This window comes from Jaculus jaculus, chromosome 3 (assembly GCF_020740685.1).
Source record: "Jaculus jaculus isolate mJacJac1 chromosome 3, mJacJac1.mat.Y.cur, whole genome shotgun sequence".
Taxonomy (NCBI): domain Eukaryota; kingdom Metazoa; phylum Chordata; class Mammalia; order Rodentia; family Dipodidae; genus Jaculus; species Jaculus jaculus.
Window position 1 is genome coordinate 13,282,212 of NC_059104.1, and position 25,647 is coordinate 13,307,858.

The 25,647-nt window shown below is 45.4% G+C and overlaps 1 protein-coding gene across 18 annotated transcripts in view; it reads left to right on the plus strand.

Moving 5' to 3' along the window:
* The window catches only part of Dock9 (dedicator of cytokinesis 9), a 362,490-nt gene extending 361,040 nt beyond the window's left edge, over positions 1 to 1,450 (plus strand). For all 18 annotated transcript variants that reach the window (XM_045145642.1, XM_045145649.1, XM_045145646.1 and 15 more), the window contains one exon: positions 178 to 1,450. In XM_045145642.1, the coding sequence (XP_045001577.1) occupies positions 178 to 300 (123 nt within the window). In that variant the 3' untranslated portion in view covers positions 301 to 1,450. The remainder of the gene's footprint in view (positions 1 to 177) is intronic.
* The last annotated feature ends 24,197 nt before the right edge of the window (positions 1,451 to 25,647 follow it).

Consider the following 25,647-nt stretch of genomic DNA (forward strand, 5'->3'; position numbering starts at 1 on the left):
ATGAGATGATCTAAGACAGTCTACTTTGGCAACTGCCAAAGTCAAGCTAGCTGGGTGTACCATTGTTCAGTGATACCCACCCCCTCACCCATTCCCCATCCCCCCATGCCAGCATGCACATTACCTGAAACACCACTCTGAATACTGTTTGGTAATGTTGTGTTTCTGTGCCTCCAGATCTGTCCCCTGGAGGAGAAGACGAGCGTTTTACCGAGTTCCTTGCACGTCTTCAATGCCATCAGCGGGACTCCAGCAAGCACAGTGGTTCAAGGGTTAACCAGCTCGTCATCCATTGTGTGATTTCGTCGCATGAGCCACATGTGGGGACTTGCTTTGTCATTTGCAAACTCAGGATGACTTCCAAAGTTAATCACTGGGAAGGCCGAGCACAAGGAGAAGCCATGGGGAATGGGAGAGAAAGGGATCGAGGACTGGTGTTTCGTAGCAGAGTTTCTATCAGAGTTGGAAGGAGAGAGCACATATTTTTTTAAATCTCACTGGCAATATTCAGTTTTCTTCTTGTCTTAGCAGGCGTGTGTGATGGACACTGCTAAGCCGGAGTTCAATTTCATTCTTCTTTATAGAGTAATAGTAAAGAAAAAATAAAAAGTGTCATGGAATGTAAGAAGCAGCGGCAATAAAACGCTGAGGTCGGGGACCTTCTGCCTCTGGGCTTAGCTGGAAAAATCTTGAAAATATCATTATTATTATTATTATTATTTTTCCTGTGGCACATTCAGGTTGAATATGAGAACTATTTTTGTGACTAGTTTTTGATGACCCAAGGGGATTGACTGTTGTAATTTTTGTACCGGTGGATGAGGCAGTCTAATGCTTTTGGACTCATGCCTTGTGTTGAAAACATAGGAAAGCATAAGAGACTATATGTGAGCTTAAAACTAGTCAAATAGTAGAACCAAAGGCCTATATTAACAAACACAACTGTGCTAAAAAAGTAAAATGTAGTACCGCGTATCACCGTGTACATACAGTTTGTTAATACAGCCAGGCATTGTGTACATACATGTATTGCATTCCTACATTTTTAATACACCCGCTTCCACGTTCGGATTGATTGTGACACATTCGTGCTGTTCCTGGTATATGCAATACTTCTGACTTGACTGTTTTATTCTTGTACATAGGAAGTGCAATATGGAGGTGTATACAGTCTTTGCTATGTTAGGTTTATAAACTATTAAAATGTTCATCCTTTTGCCAAAATGGTGGAGTGTGTGATTGGTAAGCCAGAAATCCTGTGGTGAATGGGGGGTATAATTTAAAGTTTTTGCCATGTTATATTTTCTTTGAAGACATTCATTTAGTAATTTTATATTTGGGGAAAATAAAGGTTTTTAATTTTATTTAACTGGAATCACTGCCCTGCTGTAATTAGACATTCTGTATCACATCTGTATTAAAAAAAATAACATTGCTGATTTTCTGGTAATGCACATTGGGTATTTATTGTTTGGGAATTTTAAGGGGGGCAGGATATTGAAATCCTTTTGGAGTAAAATAGCAAACCTGAGTTTTCTTCAAAATGCTGGGAGAAAAAAAAATTTTTAAGGGCTGGAGAGATGGCTTAGCAATTACATGCTTGCCTGTGAAGCCTAAGGACCCTGGTTCAAGGCTCGATTCCTCAGGACCCATGTAAACCAGATGCACAAAGGGGCGCACGCATCTGGAGTTCAGTTGCAGTGGCTGGAGGCCCTGGCATGCCCATTCTCTCTCTCTCTGTCTTCCTCTTTCTCTGTCTGTCTGCCACTCTCAAATAAATAAATAAAAATCAACGAAAAAAAAATGCTGGGAGAAAAAAAAAAAGAGAATAGGAAGATAAAATAAGATTGGCATGGTATTGGTAATCGTTGAAGTCATGACTGGGTTTGTGGAAGTCAGAACACCATTTCTCTGTCTTTGGGGGAGTTTCCATGATACAGATTTCAGAATGAAATGGGTGTCTGTGAGAGCAGCTGGGCCTTACCTCGGCTCTTAGGTGAAATTACTTCATGAGCTAGGGTGCTGGGCGCTCAGCAGTCATCAGGGCTCCACTGAGTCGATGGCTCCTGGTACTTTGTCTTCAGGAAATCCAGGAACGGATGGCATGGACGAACAGGCTGTCTTCAAGGAGAACCTTTATTACAGAGAGAAGACACAGTTAGAGGAAAAGGTCGGTACACAGAGGAGGTTAACTTATTGTACAGAAAAGGCAGAAAGAGGGCTGGAGAGATGGCTTAGCGGTTAAGGCACTTGCCTGCAAAGGCTAAGGACCCATGTTTGATTCTCCGGGTCCCACGTAAGCCCGATGTACAAGGTAGCACATGTGTCTGGAGTTTGTTCGCAGTGGCTACAGGCCCTAGCATGCCCATGCTCTTTCTCTCTCTCTCTCTCTCGCTCTCATAAATAAATAAAATATTTTTTAACAAAAGAAAAGGCAGAAAGAACTCTCATTTGGGGAGGTTCCATATGAGAGAGGACTCAAAGAGAGGTGATCAAAGAGTTTCTCTGTCTTGGGGTTTTTTAAGCTTCTGGCTTACAGAAACAAGTTGGGCTTTAGAATGACTGGCCTGAGATATGGAGAGGTGAAGTTCTAACCCAGTCCTCAGTCCCCACAAGGTGTCCCTGTGCTTTCTTTCCAAGCAGGGGACCAGTCATGGTGACTGGGGAGGGGGATGGGTTCAGCGCCCACCCGCAAGCTTTGCAAAGGGAGGCAAAACAGAACCATGGAAAAAAACCAAGGGGCTTTTTATGGGACACACTGGAACCTTCTGAGACTGGCTTTGCTATATGTCCAGAGTCCTGTCCTGTCCTATCCTGTCCTGTGCTCAGCATTGTTGTCCCATACACAGCTGTGCACCCTCTTGTTTGTTACCAGTGTTTTGGGCTGTGCTGTTTTAGCCTTAAAATTTATTTTAACTATTACATTCCCAAAGCAAGGGCAAAAGACAAAACTGGTCAGGCGTGGTGGTGCACGCCCTTAATCCCAGCACTCGGGAGACAGAGGTAGGAGGAGGCCACCCTGAGACTACGTAGTGAATTCTAGGTCAGCCTGAGCTAGAGTGAAACCCTACTTTGAAAAGAAAGGGCTGAAGAGATGGCTTAGCGGTTAAGTGCTTGCCTGTGAAGCCTAAGGACCCTGGTGCAAGGCTCGATTCCCCAGGACCCATGTTAGCCAGATGCACGAGGGGGCGCACGCGTCTGGAGTTCGTTTGCAGTGGCTGGAGGCCCTGGCGTGCCCATTCTCTGTCTCTCTCTCTCCCTCTCCCTCTTTCTGTCTCATTCAAATAAATAAAATAAACCTTAAAAAAAAAGACAAAACTTATCATCACAAGGTCCCTTCCATAACCACCTAATAAGGTTCTTTCTCCTACTCTATCAAGAAGACATGGCTGGAGAGATGGCTTAGCGGTTAAGGCATTTGCCTGCAAAGCCAAAGGACCTCGGTTTGATTCCCAAGGACCCACGTTAGCCAGATGCACAAGGTGGCACATGCATCTGGAGTCTGATTACAGTGGCTGGAGGCCCTGGTACACCCATTTTCTCCCTCTTTCTCTCTCTCTCTCTCTCTCACTACCTCTTTTCCTCTCATTCTCTCAAATAAATAAATAATAATTTTTTTAAAAAGACATGGCTGCAGGGGGGGGGACGCTTTCTTATCCCACAGTCAGACTGGCCCTCATTATACTGGTTGTTTCCTAATGACAGGAGTTACCTTTCTCTAGATTTTCCTTCTCTGCATACTGAGGCTCCAGCCTTACCTCTCTTGCTTTCGTGATGACTACTTGGGGACAGTGGCCAGTCACTTGTCTCCACGATGCGTAGGCAGGCTGGTGTGCACATCCCCACCTCTGCCCAACGTCATCACAAACACGGGACTGAGTCATGCCGACGGCTCGCTCTGCAGGTTCTGATCCCGCCTCTGGTGTGTGTGTGGCCTGGGCAGAGGAGCCCATGTGTTATCAATGCTGGACATTTCCAGTGATGGAAGATGCTCTCTCCGAAGGTCCTTGCTACTTGAAGGATTAGAAAGACTGTTTTTCTGTGGCTGAGAGAAGACAGCTTGTGATGCTGGGTCTCTTGAGCATCCATAAGCAAGGATGGGTGGTGTTGTGACGTATTCCATTTGTCAATGGGGAGGTGAAGAGATCTTGAAAATGAGATCACACCGGGGCATGGTGAAACCTCAGAGTATGAGGCCCATTCATGATTGCATTCAAACTCAGACCTTCAGAAAAGTCGCAATGTACGTACTTTTGCCCAAGTCTCTGCCATCCCAGGGTAATAAACCTTGACTCAAACATCATCAGGGATGGGTTTAAGAATCTTGTCATTCAGCTGGATTTACTGGTCATAAACAGCTCATTTAGAAGCCATAAAATTCAAGTCACCAGGTGGTAAGATAAACAAAAGTCTAGCAAGAGCCCATGGAAGATAAGATTAAGTCTGGAAGAAGGCCAACCCTCACTTGTTACAACAGTGGAGACAATGAGGTGTTCTTGAGATGGTCATCAGCCTTCACTTTCTACCACGGAGGAGCAAGGGATAGGAGACGCCTGTTGGCTCTGTGGTGAAACACTTCATAAAACTCACATATAAATCTTATTTCCCATGTAAAATAATGCAGCAGTTTCTTAGGAAAATATGCATTGCTGGTATCAGTAAAGTTTAGAGTATTTTACATAGATTCTACTTATTTGGGGGGTCAGTGGTGAGTGTATATGTAGTGGCTTGAATGTAAAGTGTCCTTCATAACCTTGTGTGTTTGACACTTAGAACTCATTTAGAAATGCTGTTTGGGAAGGTTGTGGAGCCTTTGGGAGGCAGAGCCCTGCTAGAAGAACTCTGTCACTGGAGGAGAACTTTGGGGTGATTAGCTGTGTTTGGCGCCGTCCATTAGCTCTTCCTACTTCCTCCCTGCCGATGTGAAGATGTGATGCCCAAATGTCTGTTCCTGCCATACTTTCCTCACCATGATGAAACTTCTCCTCAGAAATGTAAGGTGAGGGGCTGGAGAGATGACTTAGCAGTTAAGGCGCTTGCCTGCAAAGCCAAAGGACCTTGGTTCAATTCCCCAGGACCCACGTTAAGTCAGAGGCACAGTGGGGGAGGGCACATGCATCTGGAATTCATTTACAGTGGCTGGAGGCCCTGGCATGCCCATTCTCATTCTCTCTCTCTGTCTCTCTCTCTGCCTCTTTCCCTCTCTCAAATAATTAAATAAAAAAATAAAATATTTTTTTTAATTGTAAACTGAGAATAAACCCTTGCCTTCCATGAGCTGCTTCTAATCATGGGTTTTGCCCCGGCAGCGTGAAAGAAACTGCTCCAGTGTGTGTGCTGCGGGTATAGCATAATGAGCGTGTACATGTGTGTGTAGTCATGTGCGCACACGTGTGGAGGCCAGAGTAGAACAGTTGATGTCCTCCATCACTTTTCTGCGTTTTGTTCCTTTGGGGCAGAGTACCTCATTGCATCCGGAGCTGCTATTTTCAGTAAGACTGGCAGACCAGCAAGTCCCAGAGATTCTCCTCTCTCTGCCCCCGCAAAGGACTGGGCTTACGGGCACACATGGTCACACTCACATCTGTACCTGGGTGCTGAGGATTGAGCTTAAGCGTTCACGCTCACACACCTTCCCCACTAAACCATCTCCCCTGCCCTGCTTTTTAAAAAATATGTATTTATTTGTTTGTTTATGAGAGAGAGAATGGGCACCCCAGGGCCTCTAGCCACTGCAAACAAACTCCAGATACATGTGCCACCATGGGCATCTGGCTTACCTGGGTACTGGAGAGTCCAAGCTAGGTCCTTAGGCTTTGCAGGCACAAGTGCCTTAACTGTTAATCCATCTTTCCAAACCAACCCCCTGTGGTGGTTTGGTTCAGGTGCCCCCCATATACTTAGGTGTTCGGAATGCTAGGTTCTCAGCTGGTGGAGATTTGGGAATTAACACCTCCTGGAGGGAGCATATTGTTGGGAGCGGGCTTATGGGTGTTATAGCCAATGTCCCCTTGCCAATGTTTGGCACACTCTCCTGTTGCTGTGGTCCATCTTATGTTGGCCAGGGGGGTGAAGTCCACTCATGCCAACTGTTGCAGTCCGGTTCGCACTGCTGGTAGAAATCACTCAACCAAGAGCAGCTTCTGGGAAAAAGAGATTTATTTTGGCTTATAGGCTTGAGGGGAAGCTCCACAATGGCAGAGGAAAATGATGGCATGAGCAAAGAGTGGACATCACCCCCTGGCCAACATAAGGTGGACCACAGCAACAGGAGGGTGTGCCAAACACTGGCAAGGGGAAACTGGCTATAAAGCCCATAAGCCCGCCTCCAACAATACAGTCCCTCCAGGAGGCATTAATTCCCAAATATCCATCAGCTGGAGACCTAGCATTCACAACACCTAAGTTTATGGGGGACGCCTGACTCAAACCACCACACCATCGTTTTCCCTGCCATCGTGGAGCTTCCCCTCGAGTTTGTAAGCCAAAATAAACCTCTTTTTCCCAGAAGCTGCTCTTGGTTGGGTGATTTCTACCAGCAATGCAAACCTGACTGCAATATATCCTCACCTCCCCGCCCCCCCGACACACACACTTAGTTTTTTGTTTTGTTTTTCGAAAGGGTCTCACTCTAGCTCAGGCTGACCTGGAACTCACTATGTAGTCTCAGAGTGGCCTCGAACTCACGGTGATCCACCTACCTCTGCCTCCCAAGTGCTGGGATTAAAGGCGTGTGCCACCACACCCAGCTCTCACGCTTAATTTTCAGCTGTGAAAAAATATATATATATACATATACATGACAAAGTGATTTTGACCATTTTAGGTATACACTTCAGTGACATTAAGGATATCCAGAGTGTGCAGCTGTGTGGTTACCTTTTCGTTGCTGGGACAAGAAAAATAAACCCTTTCCTTACCTAACTAACCAGAAGAAGTTTATTATTTGGGTTGGGGAGATAGCTTAGCAGTTAAGATGCTTGCTGGAAAAGTCAAAGGACCCAGGTTCAATTCCCTAGGACCCATGTCAGCCTGATGCACAAAGTAACTCATGCATCTGGAGTTCATTTACAGAGGCTGGAGCCCTGGCGTGCCCATTTTTTCTCTCTCTCTCAAATAAATAAATTAATATTTTTTAATTATTTGATTTTCATCATTAGGGATTGTTTATATAAACTGGTATATCCACAAAAGAGTATTAGGTAATTATAAAAAATATTATTACATCTGTATACTATTATAGTAATCTTTAAGATAAAAAACTTTATACCAAAAAATCAACACACATTTATGATGGATTCCGATATGAGCATGCACCTATACTCCCATCATCACAATAAAGTTAATAGATATAATAAACACACCCAGTATCTCCAAATGTTGCCTTTAATTTAATTTCATTTTTAATTTATTTTGTTTTCATTTTTTTAAAGGTTTTCTTTTGTTTTTTTTTAAATTAATTATTTATTTATTTGAGAGCGACAGACACAAAGAGAAAGACAGATAGAGGGAGAGAGAGAGAATGGGCGCGCCGGGGCCTCCAGCCTCTGCAAACGAACTCCAGACGCATGCGCCCCCTTGTGCATCTGGCTAACGTGGGTCCTGGGGAACCGAGCCTCGAACCGAGGTCCTTAGGCTTCACAGGCAAGCGCTTAACCGCTAAGCCATCTCTCCAGCCCTTGTTTTCATTTTATTGACAGGACAGGACAGGAAACAGGAGCTAAGCTCAAGGCCTGCCACTAGTCCTCCTTCAGCTAGCCTCCACCTCCTAAAGGTTCCACGAAGAATGAGTATTGAAAAAAATAGGCTGGGTGTGGTAGCACACGCCTTTAACCCCAGCACTCGGGAGGCATAGGTAGGAGGATCACTGTGAGTTCAAGGCCACCCTGAGATTACATAGTGAATTCCAGGTCAGCCTGGGCTAGAGTGAGACCCTACCTCGAAAAAAAAAGGAGCTGGAGATATGGCTTAGTAAGTAAAACACTTGCCTGCGAAGCCTAAGGACCCAAGTTTGATTCCCCAGTTCCCATGTAAGCCAGATGCACATGGTGATGCATGCATCTGGAGTTTGTTTGCAGTGGCTGGAGGTTCTGGCATGCCTATGTGCTCTATCTATCTATCTATCTATCTATCTATCTATCTATCTATCATTATGTATCTACATCTTCCTCTTTCAAATAAATAATTTTTTTTAAGAGAGACACCTGAACTATTCTCTGGCCTCTCCTCACACGCACACACACGTACCACACCCACATACAAACTTGCATGTGCACTCTACAGGCAGGGGTGGGGCAGGGAACCGTGAGAGCTAGGAAAGCCAGGATGGGGCCAGGAAAGGGATTCCGGTTTTACAAATGCAAGACCAGGAATGCAGTCACAGGCCACAGAGAGGAAGTAAAACTGATCATGCAAGGGGAGGGGCCACAGGCCTCAAAGCGTTGGACCCACCGTAGCAGGTAGGACACAGCCCTGCTGCAGGCAAGAGGGAGGTGCAGGGAGGTGTGCATGAACCAATTCTTTGATGGTTGCCTCCTGTTTTTGTAGGGAAATGAAAGGCAAGGGTACCCACTGACAGAAAGGACAGAGATGTTAAGCATCAGAGAGCAAACACATACAAATTATATTTTCATGTGGACACTTATCTTCAAAGGATAAACCCTTAAGGATAGAGTCACAGGATGAAAGAAAACAGCGCATTGACATGCGGCCGACGCCAGGCTGGGGAGATGGCTCAGTCAGGAAAGTGGTTGCTCACAAGCAGCCGGGTTGCACTGAGTTCACAGCCAGGAAGCAGAGAGGAGTGAATGATGGTGCTCAGCTGGCTGTCTCCTTTTGGTTCAGTCCAGGACTCCAGCCCACGGAACGATGCCCACCACATTTAAGGTTGGTCTTCCCACCTCAATTAACCCGATGGCGGAAAGCTTCTTCATCAACATGGCTAAAGATTCATCTCCTAGGTGATTGTAGATCCTGCCAAGTGGACAATAGTAACATACCCAGTGGCTTAATTTACTAGTCATTTTCCAGTTGCTCAAGACCAGTGAATATGGTTGAAGTATGCCAGGCAGATCCTTTGCAGTGTAAATGGACCACCTGGAGAACGTTGGTCATGCAACTTTCAAATGTCACCATGAATACCATAATGATGAAAGATCTAAAAGGAGACAAAAATGGGCTGGAGGGATGGATTAGCGGTTAAGTTGTTTGCCTGCAAAGCCAAAAGACCCAGATTCGATTATCCAGGACCCACGTTAGCCAGATGCACAAGGTGGCACATGTGTCTGGAATTCGTTTGCAGTGGCTGAAGGCACTGGCACATCCATTATCTCTCTCTCTCTCTCTCTCTTACATTTTCTCTCTGTCAAATAAATAAATAAAAATAAAAATATTTAAAAGGAGACAAAATGATTGCTTTTGTCCCTGCCCTCATGTTTTTCTGGAGAACAATGTGGTAATGTTTGGTCAAATTTAAGAAAGAATATTAAGGTGTTTTTTTTTTTCATGGATATGATTGCATTTTACATGGGTACTGGGGATTGAACTCAGATCCTCATGCTGAGTCCTACAGCAATGGCACCTCAAAGGGCTAGCCCTGTGTGTGAGCACAGGGCACAATGCCGTTTCCCAGCCAATGCACCAAAAATTGTTATAGGAAACTCAGTCAAACAGAGATGGCACCAGCCAATGTATTCATGTCAACATGGACTCAGGGGAATAATTTCCAAAGCCTCGGTACCAAGCTCTGATAGCTCAGAGGTATCGTGCCCAGTACACAGGCAGTCTGACATCATCTCAAATTCATTGTACTGTTGGTGTGTTACAAGTTTCTAAGGTTATGCAATTTTGGGGGACACAAACAGAAAATTCCCTAGCAATAAATCAGCAATAAGAACGTACAAATGTAGCCAGCTGTGGTGGCGCACGCCTTTAATCCCAGCACTCGGGAGGCAGAGGTAGGAGGATCGCCGTGAGTTGAAGTTCTTCCTGAGAATACATAATGAATTCCAGGTCAGCCTAGACTGGAATGTGACCTTACCTTAAAAAACCAAAACGAAAAAGAAACTACAGAACAGAAAGCTGTTTGTTCAGGGGTGTTTGTGCCTCTGACTACACTAACAAGGGGGTGCAGCTGCGGAGATAGTGAGGAAACTTGGGGTTCTGCTGTCTCCCCGGTGAAGCTTGGACAACAGAAACTGTTTTGGAATATATTCTGGACCTGGTATCTTTGTTAAATTTCTTCTCCCAGGCTGGAGAGATGGCTTAGCGGTTAAGCACTTGCCTGTGAATCCTAAGAACCCCAGTTCGAGGATCGGTTCCCCAGGACCCACGTTAGCCAGATGCACAAGGGGGCTCACGCGTCTGGAGTTCATTTGCAGTGGCTGGAAGCCCTGGCATGCCTATTCTCTCTCTTTCTCTCTCTCTCTGCCTCTTTTTCTCTCTCTCTGTCACTGTCAAATAAAAATTAAAATAAATACCAAATAAATATAAATATAATAAGTAGCAAATAAAAACAAAAATACATAAATTTCTTCTTCCACACTTTCTTACAATAGCTTTTTTCACAGTCTAGGACCCCAGCCCATGGGGTCCACAATTAAGGTGGGTCTCCCCACCTCAGCCTAATCTAGATAATCCCCTCACGGGTTTTCCCAGGGGATAATCTAGGTAAAATCCTACACGTTCACAATCAATATAAATCATCATGGGTGGAGAATTGGGGAGATCCTTTGTAATAAATTGGGGTTCAGCAGATTCTCCCTGTGGTATTTCTCAAAGCTTCTTAGGTTTTTTTGTTTGTTTGTTTGTTTAGCACTGGAACTTCTCTCTGAAGGTTCTTAGAGTTTTCTGAAACAAACTGACAATAGACAGTGTCGTGGTTTAATTCAGGTGTCCCCATAAACTTAGGTGTTCTGAATGTGAGGTTCCCAGCTGATGGAAATTTGGGAATTAACACCTCCTGGAGGCAGTGTATTGTTGGGGGCGGGCTTATGGGTGTTATAGCCAGCTTCCTCTTGCCAGTGTTTGGCACACCCTCCTGTTGCTATAGTCCACCTGATGTTGGCCAGGGGGTGATGTCCACCCTCTGCTCATGCCATCGTTTTCCCCTGCCATCATGGAGCTTCCCCTTGAGTCTGTAAGCCAAAATAAACTTTTTTTTTTTTTTTCCCCAACAAGCTGGTTTTTGGTCGGGTGTTTCCTGCCAGCAATGCAAACCTGACTGCAACAGACAGTGACCTGGAAAGTGGGCATAGAAATTCATCAACTGGTCACACATTAATGAAAACCTGAGCCCAACAAAATGTGGAACCCAAGGAGGACCAGGCAGTTGAGGCTTCTATATACCTCCATCATGGGAGAGGGAGGCAGAGCTGTGTGCACAGTTTGAAGGGAATGTCAGTTTTCAGGGAAGAGCATGTGCCCGCAAGTGGCTTGTACGGTGTTCCCGGGCTCCGGGTGTGGTATGTGACCTCAGTGTTTCCCTGCATGAAGCAAGTTTCTGCTTTCTTGGTGGCGCTTGGTACGAGGACAGGAGGAAGCTATGCTCCTCTGTGACATAGCCTGTCAGCAGCTAGATAAGCTCTCCTTCGAGGAAGCTCCTCCCTATTTGCTACTCCCGAGTGCTCTGTCTGAAGTCCAAAGAACTGTGTTTAGGGGTGCTGTTTTCTGAACCCCCACACTTGGAATAAAAGTCTTTGAAGGAACACGTCCCCAGTGGAGTTGTTAGAGGCACATTCATTTCGTCAGCCTGTCCCAGTTAGAGAGGAGGGGTAGGGAACAAGGTTCTCAGGGAAGGGGCTCCGAAAATGAACAGTTTTCTTGGCTTAGGAATGTACCAGTTAAAGTAAGTGTTAAAACAGTCAAGTCAGGGCTGGACAGATGGTTTGGTGGTTAAGGCATTTGCCTGCCAAGCCAAAGGACCCAGGTTCAATTCCCAAGTACCCACGTAAGCCAGATGCACAAAGGGGCACATGCATCTGGAGTTCATTTTCAGTGGCTGGAGGCCCTGGCATGCCCATTCTTTCTTTCTCTCTCTTCCTCTCTTTGTGTCAAATAAATGAAATATATTTTTAAAAATGACCAAGTTAAAACACTGAGAAAAAAAGTACTAAAGGGTGGTTGGGCATGAGATAGCCAAGCTGACCAATTAAGGGCAAGAACATGGCTCTGGGGAAAACCAACAAAACCAGGGCTCCAGCTGGTCTCCATAAAGTGCCTCCCCCATCTAGGTTTGTGTTGTTTTGTTTTCCCTTTTTTTTGTTGTTTTAGAGGCAAGGTTATGCCAGGCTGGCCTGGTACTCATAATGATCCTCCTACCTCAGCCTCCCAAGTGCTGAGATTAAAAGCATGCACCATTTTTTAAAAATTTTTATTTATTTATTTGAGAGTGACAGACACAGAGAGAAGGACAGATAGAGGGAGAGAGAGAATGGGTGCGCCAGGGCCTCCAGCCTCTGCAAACGAACTCCAGACGCATGCGCCCCCTTGTGCATCTGGCTAACGTGGGACCTGGGGAACCAAGCCTCGAACCGGGGTCCTTAGGCTTCACAGCAAGCGTTTAACCTCTAAGCCATCTCTCCAGCCCAAAAGCATGCACCATTTTGTCCAGCTTCTCTCCCTGTGTTTTTGCCCCTGATTCTGCCTTACTATTCCCTTGCAAAGCTAGCAGATGGGGACTGAACCTCCACCCCACTGACCCACTCACCCAAAGAACGATGTGACTGGTCCCCTGGCTGTAAAGGAGACACATGGACACCTCATGCAGATGGATCACTGCACCAGAACTTCACTTCTCCTTATCTCAATCCAGCTGTTTTAAAGATCAACTTAGTTCTCTAGTCAGAAAAGCTCAAAAGGCCTCAGGACAAAGAAACTTGTTGGCAACCCATGTTCTAGGACCTCTGTGTGTTGCAGAAAGGTTTTTACTTTTTCCACAGCTCAGTGGGAAACCTATCTATGGGTCCCCTTTTGAATAGAATAGCCCCATATGAAGAGCTCTTTTTTTTAAAAAAAAAAAAAAAATACAAGACAAAAACCTTCTAGCACTTTGTAAACAGTGGATAACCTCTTGGAGTATTTTTGGCTTTATATGAAACAAGGTTTTTAAATTGTAAAATATAAGTGCCATTAGAAAATGCACAGGGTGGGGGTGGGGAATTATGGAAAATGTTAATACAAATTTTAAAAAAATAATAAAATAAAAAAATTAAAAAAAAAGAAAATGCACAGGGCATATTTTTGTTAAAGTAGACTTTTCAATGTTTTACAGAATTACATTTTCAAAAAAAGTTTTTATAATGAAGTTGTTTATTAAAAACTTTTATTAAAAACTTCTGAATGAAAAAAAAAAAGAGTCCAACACCCAAGTCCCTAAGTGTCCCTTACTCTCAAAAAAACCCATTCTACCAGGACCAGAGTCCCACCAAGGTGTTCTTCTCAACCATTCCAGACTTGACCTCCCACAGGTCATCACGAAGTATGAGAAGAGATGCCCTCTGCTCGTTGGGGAAACCAAGAATGGTTACGACAGTTCCTTGACAGTCTGTGTCAAGTGGAATTTGTCTGGAATGTGGTCCCACTGGTTGAGATGGGACAGGAGGGGGTGATGGCACATTCAGGTATGCTAATGATAGGTGCCTTCAGATTTATCTAGTTTTCTGCGGTCAATGAAGCCACTGACAGAGAAATGAAGTTAAATCACTAGAAATTGGGCAACATCACCACCGAAATCAGGACCCAAACCTCGGTTGCTGAAGACCTAGCAAGTTGGGTCTCTATGGGGCTTTTGTCCTCATTTCCTGGGCTGCACTGTGTCCCCCCCCCCAAATTTATTTTATTTTTTATTTTTGTTTTTTTGAGGTAGGGTCTCACTCTGGTCCAGGCTAACCTGGAATTAACTCTGTAGTCTCAGGGTGGCCTTGAACTCATGGCGATCCTCCTACCTCTGCCTCCCGAGTGCTGGGATTAAAGGCGTGCGCCACCACGTTCGGCTCCCCCTCCCCCCAAATTTATATGTTGAAGTCCTAACCCTCAGTACTTCAGAGTGTGACTGATCTAGGAATAAGAGGGTGTGTGTGTGTGTGTGTGTGTGTGTGTGTGTGTGTGTGTGTTTTGTTTTTTGTTTTTCCAAGGTAAGGTCTCACTGTTGCCCAGGCTGACCTGAGACTCACTATGTAGTCTCAGGATGGCCTCGAACTCATGGCAATCCTCTTACTTTTGCCTCCCGAGCACTGGGATTAAAGATGTGCACCACCATGCCCAGCAGAATAAGAGTTTTTACCCTAACAATGTGACAATATTTGGGTGGCCCTAGTCCAATCTGAATGATAGCTTTTTAAATTTTTTATTAATTTTTTTAATATTTGGCCAGCCAGGCCAAATGACCCAATGGGTGCAATAGTGGCATGTCTGTCATGGTGGAAACCAACTGCCCTCTAACTGGACTAGAGGCCCACCCCATGGGAGGGAATACATCCCTGATACTGAAAACTTAAAAAAGGGGTAGTCGAAGTAGGTGTGTAATGTCTGCTGCTGTCTGGCTAAATGTATATACTATGCTTATCAAACTGCCCAGTAAGCACTTCTCTAATATTCATACCCTTATATTAATGCTACTCTCGCTTTTGGCAGAGAATCTTTTCTTTTCAGATGGAAGTGACCTTGGGATGACTCAGAAGGCATCATGGTGCTGGAAAGAAGTGACTGGAATGCTCAGTACTACAATATCTTTGTCACACCTTCCAAGGCTCAGGGTCTATTGCAGAAGAGGTGGTGGAAAGAACGTAAGAGCCAAAGGAAGGGTAGGATTCATTACAACGTGCTCCCCCAAGACACAAGATGGCCTGGATATCCATGACCTCACAGTGCCTGACACTACTTACATAAGACCATCATAAGAGGAGGAAAAGATCATGACATCAAAATAAAAGAAAGACTAATTGAAATGGGGAGAATGGAGTTTCAAAAGGGAAAGTGGGGAGGGAGGGTATTACCATAGGATATTTTTTATAATCATGGAAGTTGTTAATAAAAAAAGAAAAAAATATTAATTTCTTGTTTATTTTTATTTATTTATTTGAGAGCAACAGACAAAGAAAGAAAGAGAGAATGGGCATGCTAGGGCCTCCAGCCACTGCAAACAAACTCCAGATGCATGTGCCACCTTGTGCATCTGGCTTACATGGGTCGTAGGGAATTAAGCCTCAAACCAGGGTCCTTAGGTTTCACAGGCAAACGCCTAACCATGAAGCCATCTCTCCAGCCCCTGTCTTTTTTTTTTTTTTTTTTTTTTTGGTTTTTCGAAGTAGGGTCTCACTCTAGCCCAGGCCGACCTAGAATTCACTTAGTAGTCTCAGGGTGGCCTCAAACTCACAGCGATCCTCCTACCTCTGCCTCCCAAGTGCTGAGATTAAAAGCATGTGCTAGCATGCCCAGCACCAGACTGGCCTTTTTGTTTTGTTTTGTTTTGTTTTGTTTTGTTTTGTTTTGTTTTGTTTTGTTTTGTTTTGTTTTGTTTTGTTTTGTTTTGTTTTGTTTTGTTTTAGGAGAGTGAGAGCAAGAGAGAGAATGGGTGTGCCAGGGCCTCCACCCACTGCAAACAAATTCCAGATGCATGTGCCACCTTGTGCATCTGGCTTACATGGGTCCTGGGGAATTGAGCCTCAAACCAGAATCCTTAGGCTTCACAGGTAAGCGCTTAACCACTAAGCCATCTTTCCAGCCACCCCCCATTTTTTTTTTTTTTTTTTTGAAGTAGGGTCTCACTCTGGCCCAGGCTGATCTGGAATTAACTATGTAGTCTCAGGGTAGCCTGGAACTCATGGCAATCCTCCTACCTCTGCTTCCCTAGTGCTGGGATTAAACACATGCACCACCACACCACCAGGCTATTTTTTTTTTTTAATGAGAGAGAGAATATTGACATGCTAGGGCCTTCAGCCACTTCAAACTCCAGACATGTGCACCACTTAGCATGCATGTGTGACCTTGCATGCTTGCATCACCTTGTGCATCTGGCTTATGTGGGATCTGGAGAGTTGAACATGGGTCCTTAGGCTTCACAGACAACTAACTCCCTTAACTACTAAGCCATCTCTCCAGCCCTAAATGATGCCTTTATAAGAGGAAGAGATTTAGACACAAATATACGCAGAGGGAATCCTGTGTGAAGACACAGGAAGAAGATAGCCATTAACAAACCAGAGAGGCCCGGTGTGGTGGCGCACACCTTTAATCTCAACACTTGAGAGGCAGAGGTAGGAGGATCTCTGTGAGTTTGAGGCCAGCCTGAGACTACATAGTGAATTTGAGGTCAGCCTAGGATAGAGTGAAACCCTACCTCAAAAGAGAGAGAGAGAGCTGGATAAAATTCTTTCCTCACATCTCTCAGAAAGAATCAACCTTCTAATTCCCCCATCTTGAACTTGTGGCCTCCAGAAACAGTAAATCTATATTGTTTAAGCCACCTTTCTGTGATTTCTTGTGACATAGTAAACCAAGCAAACCAATGAAGCAAGATTCTTCGCAATGTCTAGATTCCTAGACAGTGGCATGACGTGCCCATGAATGTGTGGAGAGACTTGGGGCCTTCAGGGGGATAAATGTGTGAATACAAACACCACCAGTCCAAAACCAGCATGAGGACAGCAAGCCTTTGGAGGAAATAACCCATGATGTGAAAACAAGCTTGGGAAATAGTCATTGTTACCAGCACAGCACCTTCAACAGGCTTGTTTGACTGGTTCTTAACAAAGTGCTTCCAAGGAGTGGAGGAACAGCGGGTGGTCCGTCTTGCCTGGTAAGCTACTTTGCATCTTTCCTGGTAGGGGAGTGACCAGGACTAGAAGGTAATAAGGCTCTTCCTGTCACCATCCCAGACAAGCAGTCACAGAGCCACCCTGGTTTCCACTGTTCAGCTTGACGCAGTGAATGAAGCTTGGATGAGGAGTCTGAATGACTAGGTTCTAGGTGATCGGATCCCATCACCATATCTAAGCATTAGATTTTTGGGGAGTGGGTTGGGGTGTGCATATATGTGGGTATATTGTGTGGGGGCAGCTGTGTGTGAACATGTGTGCAGAAGTCAATGTTGTGGGGTCATCCTCAGCCCCATTGAGAAAAGGCCTCTCAGTACCTACAGTTCACCCTTTTGGATAAACTAGCTACTCAGAGAGCCTCAGGGAGCCCCCATATATTCCCTCTTCTGCACTGGGATCACAAGCATGCCACACGTTACATGGGCTCTGAGGATGCAAACTCAGGTCCTCATGCTGGCTCAGAAAGCATTTTACCCACTGAGCCCTTTTCCCCAGCCCTGAACATCATTTCTGACATCTGACTTCACATAGATTTTCTGTCAAATAAGATAACTTATTATGTCACCTACTGTCCAAAACCACTAGAGCGGGTTTATATCACATGACATATTAAATAAAATCAGCTAAACATAGGATAATGCAGATAAAGAAATCAGATTGAGGGGGCTGGAGAGATGGCTTAGTGGTTAAGGCATTTGCCTGCAAAGCCAAAGGACCCAGGTTTGATTCTCTAGGACCCATGTTGGCCAGAAACACAAGGGGGCACATGCATCAGGAGTTCATTTGCAGTTGTTGGAGGCCCTGGCACACCCTTTCTCTCTCTTTCTTTCTCTCAAATAAATTAAAAATAAATAAAGAAATAAAATAAGAAATCAGATGGTTATACATTTAGTAAACATCATTAATTAAGCCCAAAATTCTGTCCTGATCTAAGGAAGAAAAAATTTGGGGTGTTTTCAAAAGAAGACAAGAAAGGCCTGAATGTCTATGACACTGCACTCTTTTCAAGCAAAGCAGAATATTTATGATTATATTTCAATGTGCATATCCCAAACAAAGAATTGAGTCTACTCAAAGTTCCCACCTCTCAAGGGGCTTCAGACTTCCCACACTTGCTTAGCTCAGAACCGAGGAATCAGCACTGGGTAATCCCTGCCCTACCACAAACCCATGCTCTCAGTAAACCCGACAAGCCTTTTCCTCTGCTTTTTTAAAATATTGTATTTAAATTTTTTAAAATTTATTTATTTGACAGAGAAAGAGAGAGAGAATGGGTGCACCAGGGCTTCCAGCCACTGCAAATGAACTCCAGATGCAGGTGCCCCCTTGTGCATCTGGATAATGTGGGTCCTGGGGAATTGAGCCTTGAACCAGGGTCCTTAGGCTTCACAGGCAAGCATTTAACCGTTCAGCCATCTCTCCAGCCCTTTTTTCTCTTCTTTGATAAGAAAGTAGCCTTTTATAACATCCTCTAATTGTTAAAGTAACATTTACTCATAGTAGAAAATGTATAAAATACTATGAGCTATAAATAAGACTAAAAAACACCCATCATTCTCCCAGATGAAGGGCAAAGACATTTCAGTTGACTTTGTTCCAGTATGTTGTTCTCTGTGCCTTTTGAATCTTCCATTGTTTCTTGACCCACATACTCTGACTTGCCTCAACTGAGGAATTTTTCTCTACAGGTAAACACCGTGGAAAAACATCTTGAATTACCAGCTCGTCAGCCTCTCCGGACCTTGGGGTTGATCTTCCTTAAACTGGAAGTTGAGCAACCTCTTCTGATGCCTCCTCCACTGGGCCTGCCCGAGTGAGCCTCCCCTGGGATGGAAGTTTGCCCATGGGCACCCACTTCTGCCAGCGCCCACTGCAAAATAAGCTCTACTTTGCAAACTGTTGGAGATCCTGGTCACTTGAGAGGCTGCTAAAACTTCCTTTACTTGATCCATTTTCTCAGTCAATATTTCCCTGGAGGCACAGTGGCCTTTGAGAAGATGTGTCTAATCACATCCCACCCTATTAAAAAAAAGTGGACTGGCCGGGCAAGGTGGCATATGCCTTTAATCCCAGCACCCGGAGGCCGGAGGATCGCCCTGAGTTCGAGGCCACTCTGAGACTACATAGTGAATTCCAGCTCAGCCTGAGCTAGAGTGAGACCCCACCTCAAAAAAACAAAAAATTTGGGGGCTAGAGAGATAGCTTAGCAGTTAAGGTGTTTGCCTGCAAAGCTAAAGAATCCCAATAGGATTCCCCAGGACTCACGTAAGCCATATGCACAAGGGGTGCATGCATCTGGAGTTCATTTGCAGTAGCTGGAAGCCCTGGTGCACCCATTCTCTCTCTCTCTCTCTCTTTCCCCCTCTTTCTCTCTCTCCCCTCTCTCAAATAAATAAACAAATTTAAATAAATAAAATATTTTAAAAAATATTTCTGCAGGACATGGTGGTGCACGTCTTTAATCCCAGCACTCGGGAGGCAGAGGTAGGAGGATCACTATGAGTTCGAGGCCACCCTGAGACTACATAGTGAATTCCAGGTCAGCCTGGGCTAGAGTGAAATGCTACCTTGAAAAAAATACATATATATATATATATATATATATATATGTGTGTGTGTGTGTGTGTGTGTGTATGTATGTGTGTGTGATGTATATATGGGCTGGAGAGACAGCTTAACAGTTAAGTCACTTGCCTGCAAAGCCTACAGACCCAGGTTCAAGTCCCCAGTACCCATGTAAGCCAGATGCACAAGGTGGCACGTGTATCTGGAGTTCATTTGCAGTTGCTAGAGGCCCTGGCATGCACGTGCCCTCTCTTGCTCACTGTCCCTCTTTGTCTCTCAAATAAATAAATAAAATTTTTAAAATATTTTTATTTATTTATTTGAGAAAGAGACAAAGGGGAAGAGAATGAGTATGGGAGTGAGGATGGATATGCCAGGGCCTCCTGTCACTGCAAATGAACTCCAGATGTGTGCGCCACCTTGTGCATCTGGCTGTAAGGAGGTTCTGAAAAGTCGAACCCAGGCTGTCAGGCTCTGCAAGCAAGCCTGCTGAGACAGTACACCCAAAAGATCACTTTGGTCTGATCCCTGTGCTAGGACCATCACCACAAGAGGACAAAAGACACAAAGCCTGGGCCCTTCACCTACCTGTTCAAAGCATGATGTGAGGCCAAGTGCGGTGGTGCATGCTTTTAATCCCAGCACTCGGGAGGCCAAGGCAGGAGGATTGCTGTGAGTTTGAAGCCACTCTGAGACTAGAGAGTGAATTCCAGGTCAGCCTGGGCTAAAGCAAGATCCTACCTTGGAGTGCAGGGGAGGAAAAAAACAACAACAACAACAACAACGTGGGCTTCTTCTGCCCACATAGCTTGGTCATCAAACACAAGATTAGGTCATAAGGGTAGAAAGTAATGTTGGAAGTCCCATCAGCTTCACCACAAATGTCACCTCTGACCTGTGGATTACCGTGGCAATTGTCCAGGTTACTTCATAGAAACTTAAAGGCCTCCTATTTTAAAAATTTTATTATTTATTTGTTTGAGAAAGAGAGAATGGGTGTGCCAGGGCTTCCAGCCACTGCAAATAAACTCCAGACATATCCTCTCCCCCTGTGCAGCTGGCTAATGTGGGTCCTGGGGAATTGAACCTGTGTCCTTTAGCTGTGCAGGCAAACGCCTTAACCACTAAGCCATCTCTCCAGCCCTTGAAGGCCTCTTTTGCTAGAAGCAAATTAACTCTTCACTTGAGCCTCCACATTATCTGATGGACACCTGCAAAGGATAAGGCTTTTCAACTGATCATAAATTCGCGTGCGCACATGTAGAGGCCAGACTGTGACATCAGGTGTCTTCCAAGATTTCTTCTCTATTTTATTGGTCAGAGCTCTCTGACTAAGCTGGTCTAGCAAACCTGTTCTCCTGGGATCCCACCCTGTATTTAGGTAGGTGCCAAGGATCCGAACTCCAGCCCCTCACAGTTGGCAGCAAGCGTTTTACCCACAGAGCCATCATCTCCTTAGCCCCAAGACTTGGCGCTTACGTTTTCACCTCTCTCTCTTCCCCTTGTTGCCTCACCATTAAAGTCAAACTTGCCTCAGCCCTGCCTGAGATAGGCTGATGGTTTAAGACAAGTTCCCCCCAGGACTATAATGTGGGGTTAACTCGCCCTACTGCCCACTACAGGGGACGTCTGGTTCCTCTACCCCGACTTGTCTTCTCAGCAGCTCATGCTCTGTAAGAACCCCAGTCCTATCACAAGGCCAGGTTCATGAAGAATGAGGGCAGTAGCATCGGGGTGGAGACAAATAATTCCTCACTTGAACACTGAAAGCCCTTTGACAAGACCATGAGGTGAGGGATGGCTTAGCGGTTAAGGCCTTTGCCTGCAAAGCCAAACGACCTAGGTTCGATTCCCCAGGACCCACATAAGCCAGAAGCACAAGGGGTACTCATGAGTCTGGTGTTCATTTGCAGTGGCTAGAGGCTCTGGCGTGCCCATTCTCTCTTTCTCTCTCTCTCCCTCTTCTCCTTCCCTCTCAAATAGATAAATAAATAAAAATATTTTTAATATTTTATTTACTTATTTGACAGAGAGAAAGAAAAGGAGGGAGGGAGAGAGACAGAAAATGAGAGAGAGGATGGGCATGCCAGGGCTCCAGCCACTGCAAACAAACTCCAGCCATGTGCGCCCCCTTGTGCATCTGGCTAATGTGGGTCCGGGGAAATCGAACCTAGGTCCTTTGGCTTTGCAGACAAACGCCTTAACTGCTAAGCCATCCCTTCATCCTGATAAAAATATTTTTTAAAAAGACAATGATGTCAACAAGAAGAGAGACTTGGTTTCTGGGCTAAGCGTCCACCCTTTAGCCCACTGAGGATAAGGCTGGGATGTTTGCATATATCTTCTGATATCATTCTCATTCTGAAAGGTGAATACTGAATTTAACATCCCCCCTAGCCCCCCCTCCCCTTGCAAAAACAATGTGATAGAAGCCTGCTATTCCCATCACTAAGCAAGTCACCTGGTCACCTCTGGTCACTATGTGCTCCCCTTTGCCCGAGTTCACCAACTTGACCTAAAGTACCAAAAAAGGAGCCTTGTCTGTCTTTATTTGTAATGTGTGACTTAGTTCGTCTTACATTTCCCATGCCACAAGATCCTGCCATCCAATATCACTAGGGCACAGACATTCTGGTCCCAATGACTACGTCACTGTCCCTTCTAGCCTCTGCACACGAAGTGACATTGGGGTAACCCTGGCCTGGCCCCACTGCAGCTCTTGGTTGGTCCCTCCCCTAGGGCACACCCTTCCTCCCCACCCAGCCCACCCGAGGAGTTAGCCCTCACTGGGCGTGTGGGGGCTTCTTATCTAGAATCTGAAACATTCACCTCTGCTACCCACACTAAGAACTGGGGAGATCTGAAAGAAGACGAACTGGACCAGGCACGTGGCACTGAGCAGCAGGGCCACCCAAAGCACTGGTTTTTAATCTCATTAATATTTAGGTTGGAGCCGGGCGTGGTGGCACATGCCTTTAATTCCAGCACTCGGGAGACAGAGGTAGGAGGATCGCAGTGAGTTTGAGGCTACATAGTGAATTCCAGGTCAGTAAGACCCTACCTCAAAAAAACAAACAAGGGAACTGGAGAGATGGCTTAGCAGTTAAGCGCTTGCCTGTGAAGCCTAAGGACCCCGGTTTGAGGCTCGGTTCCCCAGGTCCCACGTTAGCCAGATGCACAAGGGGGCACACGCGTCTGGAGTTCGTTTGCAGTGAGTTCATTTGCAGTGGCTGGAGGCCCTGGTGCGCCCATTCTCTCTCTCTCTATCTGCCTCTTTCTCTGCCTGTCACTTTCAAATAAATAAATAAAAACAAACAAAAAAATTTTAAAAAACCATATATATAGGGCTGGAGAGATGGCTTAGCAGTTAAGTGCTTGCCTGTGAAGCCTAAGGACCCCGGTTCTAGGCTCGATTCCCCAGGACCCACGTAAGCCAGATGCACAAGGGAGTGCATGCGTCTGGAGTTTGTTTGCAGTGAGTTCTTTTGCAGTGGCTGGAGGCCCTGGTGCACCCATTCTCTCTCTCTCTCTCTCTCTCTGTCTGCCTCTTTCTCTCTCTGTCATTCTCTAATAAATAAATAAAAATAAACCATCACATATATATATATATATGTATGTATGTATATATATATGTATATGTATATGCATATATATAGAGAGAGAGACATTTAAGTTGGCATACAAGTAGTGGATTTCAACGTGGCCTTTTCACATATATGTGTCATAATGCATTCATTCCCTTGTTCCACCCCTCCCCCTCCAGTTACCCTATTATACTGCTTTAGTTTTTTTTAATTTTTTTGTTTATTTTTATTTATTTATTTGAAAGTAACAGACAGAAAGAGAAAGAGGCAAATAGAGAGAGAGAGAGAAAGGGTGCGCCAGGGCCTCCAGCCACTGCAAATGAACCCCAGATGCGTGCGCCCCCTTGTTCATCTGGCTAACGTGGGTCCTGGGGAATCGAGCCTCAAACCAAGGTTCTTAGGCTTCACAGGCAAGCGCTTAACTACTAAGCCATCTCTCCAGCCCTGCTTTAGTTTAGTTTTGTTTGTTTTTTTTTTAATATTTTTACTGGGCTGGAGAGATGGCTTAGTGGTTAAGGTGTTTGCCTGAGAAGCCTAAGGACCCGTGTTCTACTCTCCAGGTTCCACTTAAGCCAGACGCACAAGGTGACACTGTGTGCAAGGTCGCACGTGTGCACAAGGTGACACACACGTCTGGAGTTCGATTACAGTGGCTGGAAGCTCTCTTCCTCACTCCCGCTCTCTCACATAAAAAAAAAACAACCCCCCCCCAAAAAAAGGCCAGTTTGTCTTTGAGACTTTGAAAAAGAAAAAAAAAAAGGCCAGTTTGTGAGATTGCCTCAAAATTTTTTTTTCACTAATTTATTTGCAAAAATACAGAGAGTGACAGAGAAAGGGAGAGAATATGTGTGCATCAGTACTTCCTCTTGACGCTGCAAACCAACTCCAGACCCGTGCACCACTTTGGGCATCTGACTGACTTTATGTGGGTACTGGGAAGTGGACCTTTGCAAGCAATTGCCTTTCACCACTGAGCCATCTCCTGAGCCTCTCTCTGCTTCTTTCTTCCTATATGCATTCCATATCATTACCCTGTCTATTTCCTACCTTCCCCAGGATTTCTTCCTCCCCGCTCATGATCCCCTTTCTAATTTTGTAACCTAGGAACACACACATGTGTGTGTGTGCGTGCATTTATATGCATATATGCTTTTAAGTCTCAACTCTGCATATGAGAGAAAGCCTGCAGCATTTGTTTTTCTGAGTCTGACTTCACTTAACATAACGACCTCCAGTCTCATCCATCTTCCTGCAAATGTCATTGTTTTGCTTTCCTCTATGGCGGCATAGAAGCAAGCATTGTATATGTCCCAAGTGTTCTGGGTCCATTCTTCTGTTCATGGACACCCAGGCTGCTTCCATTTCCTGGTTATTGTGAATAATATAACAATAAACATGACTGCCAAGCATTTTTTCTCATGGGAACTGATCGAGTCTGCCCTTCCCCCATGTCAATACTATCATGAAATGCCTTACCTCCCAGATCGGAAAGCCGGGAAAAAGACAGGGTGCCACCCAGGCCCAGCTCCCCAGAGCTCCCGGTTGGCATGGGAAGCTGTGGGTGTGGCCCACAAGAGGGGCCTGCAGCCAACTCAAGCGTCCCATCTAAGTCTGGCCTTTGACTAGCAAGTGTTTCCCAAGTGTTCAGGGTGTTTATTTCAAGAAACGAGGTGACCTAACGCGATCCTACACACAGGCTCCAGGATTTGTGAAGACAGGAATCATCATTCGATGTTGTTGGTTTGTTTTATTTTGTTTGCTTGTTTCAAGGGCAGGTCTCACTCTAGCCCAGGCTAACCTGGAACTCACTCTGTAGTCCCAAGCGGACCTCCAAAACTCACATGGATCCTCTTGCCTCTGCCTCCCGAGTGCTGGGATTAAAGGATTGCTGTGAGCCTGAGGCCAGCCTGAGACCATGTAGTGAATTTGAAAGATCAGCCTGGGCTAGAGCAAGACCCTACCACAAAATGAAACAAAATGCCCCACTGCACCCAATAGCTATCACCATTCCGATTATCTCCCACTCTTGGCGCCTTTCTTGGGGTGCTCCAGCAGGAGGTGCAGGCTGTGCTGACAAAGCACCTGGCCCAAGTGCCTAGTATTTGTCTTCCTGCTTCACCTTGAACTCCACACCGGAAGAGGGGGTTCTGACAGTCAGCACCACACCCCCTAAAGCAGTGTCCGCTGAGCCAGAAGCTCTGGGGGGGGGGGCGCTGCTATACGGATACTATAAGGAACCCAGAAACCTTTCCTTAGCAATATCTGACCTGATTTATTTGTAGTCCATGTCTTCCCATAAACAATGGCAAGGAGATTTCAAGGTGGAAAATGAAAAACTTGCTGAAAGAAGCAAAAAAACAAAAACCAGACAGGGACAGAAAACAGGCAGGAGTGGGCTAACCCCAGCCCACGCGAAACTGAAGGGATACCTTGTCGTGTGTCGTGGGAGAGGGACCACATTGCTTTTTTTTTTTTTTAAATTTTTTATTTATTTATTTGAGAGCGACAGACACAGAGAGAAAGACAGATAGAGGGAGAGAGAGAGAATGGGCGCGCCAGGGCTTCCAGCCTCTGCAAACGAACTCCAGACGCGTGCGCCCCCTTGTGCATCTGGCTAACGTGGGACCTGGGGAACCGAGCCTCGAACCGGGGTCCTTAGGCTTCACAGGCAAGCGCTTAAC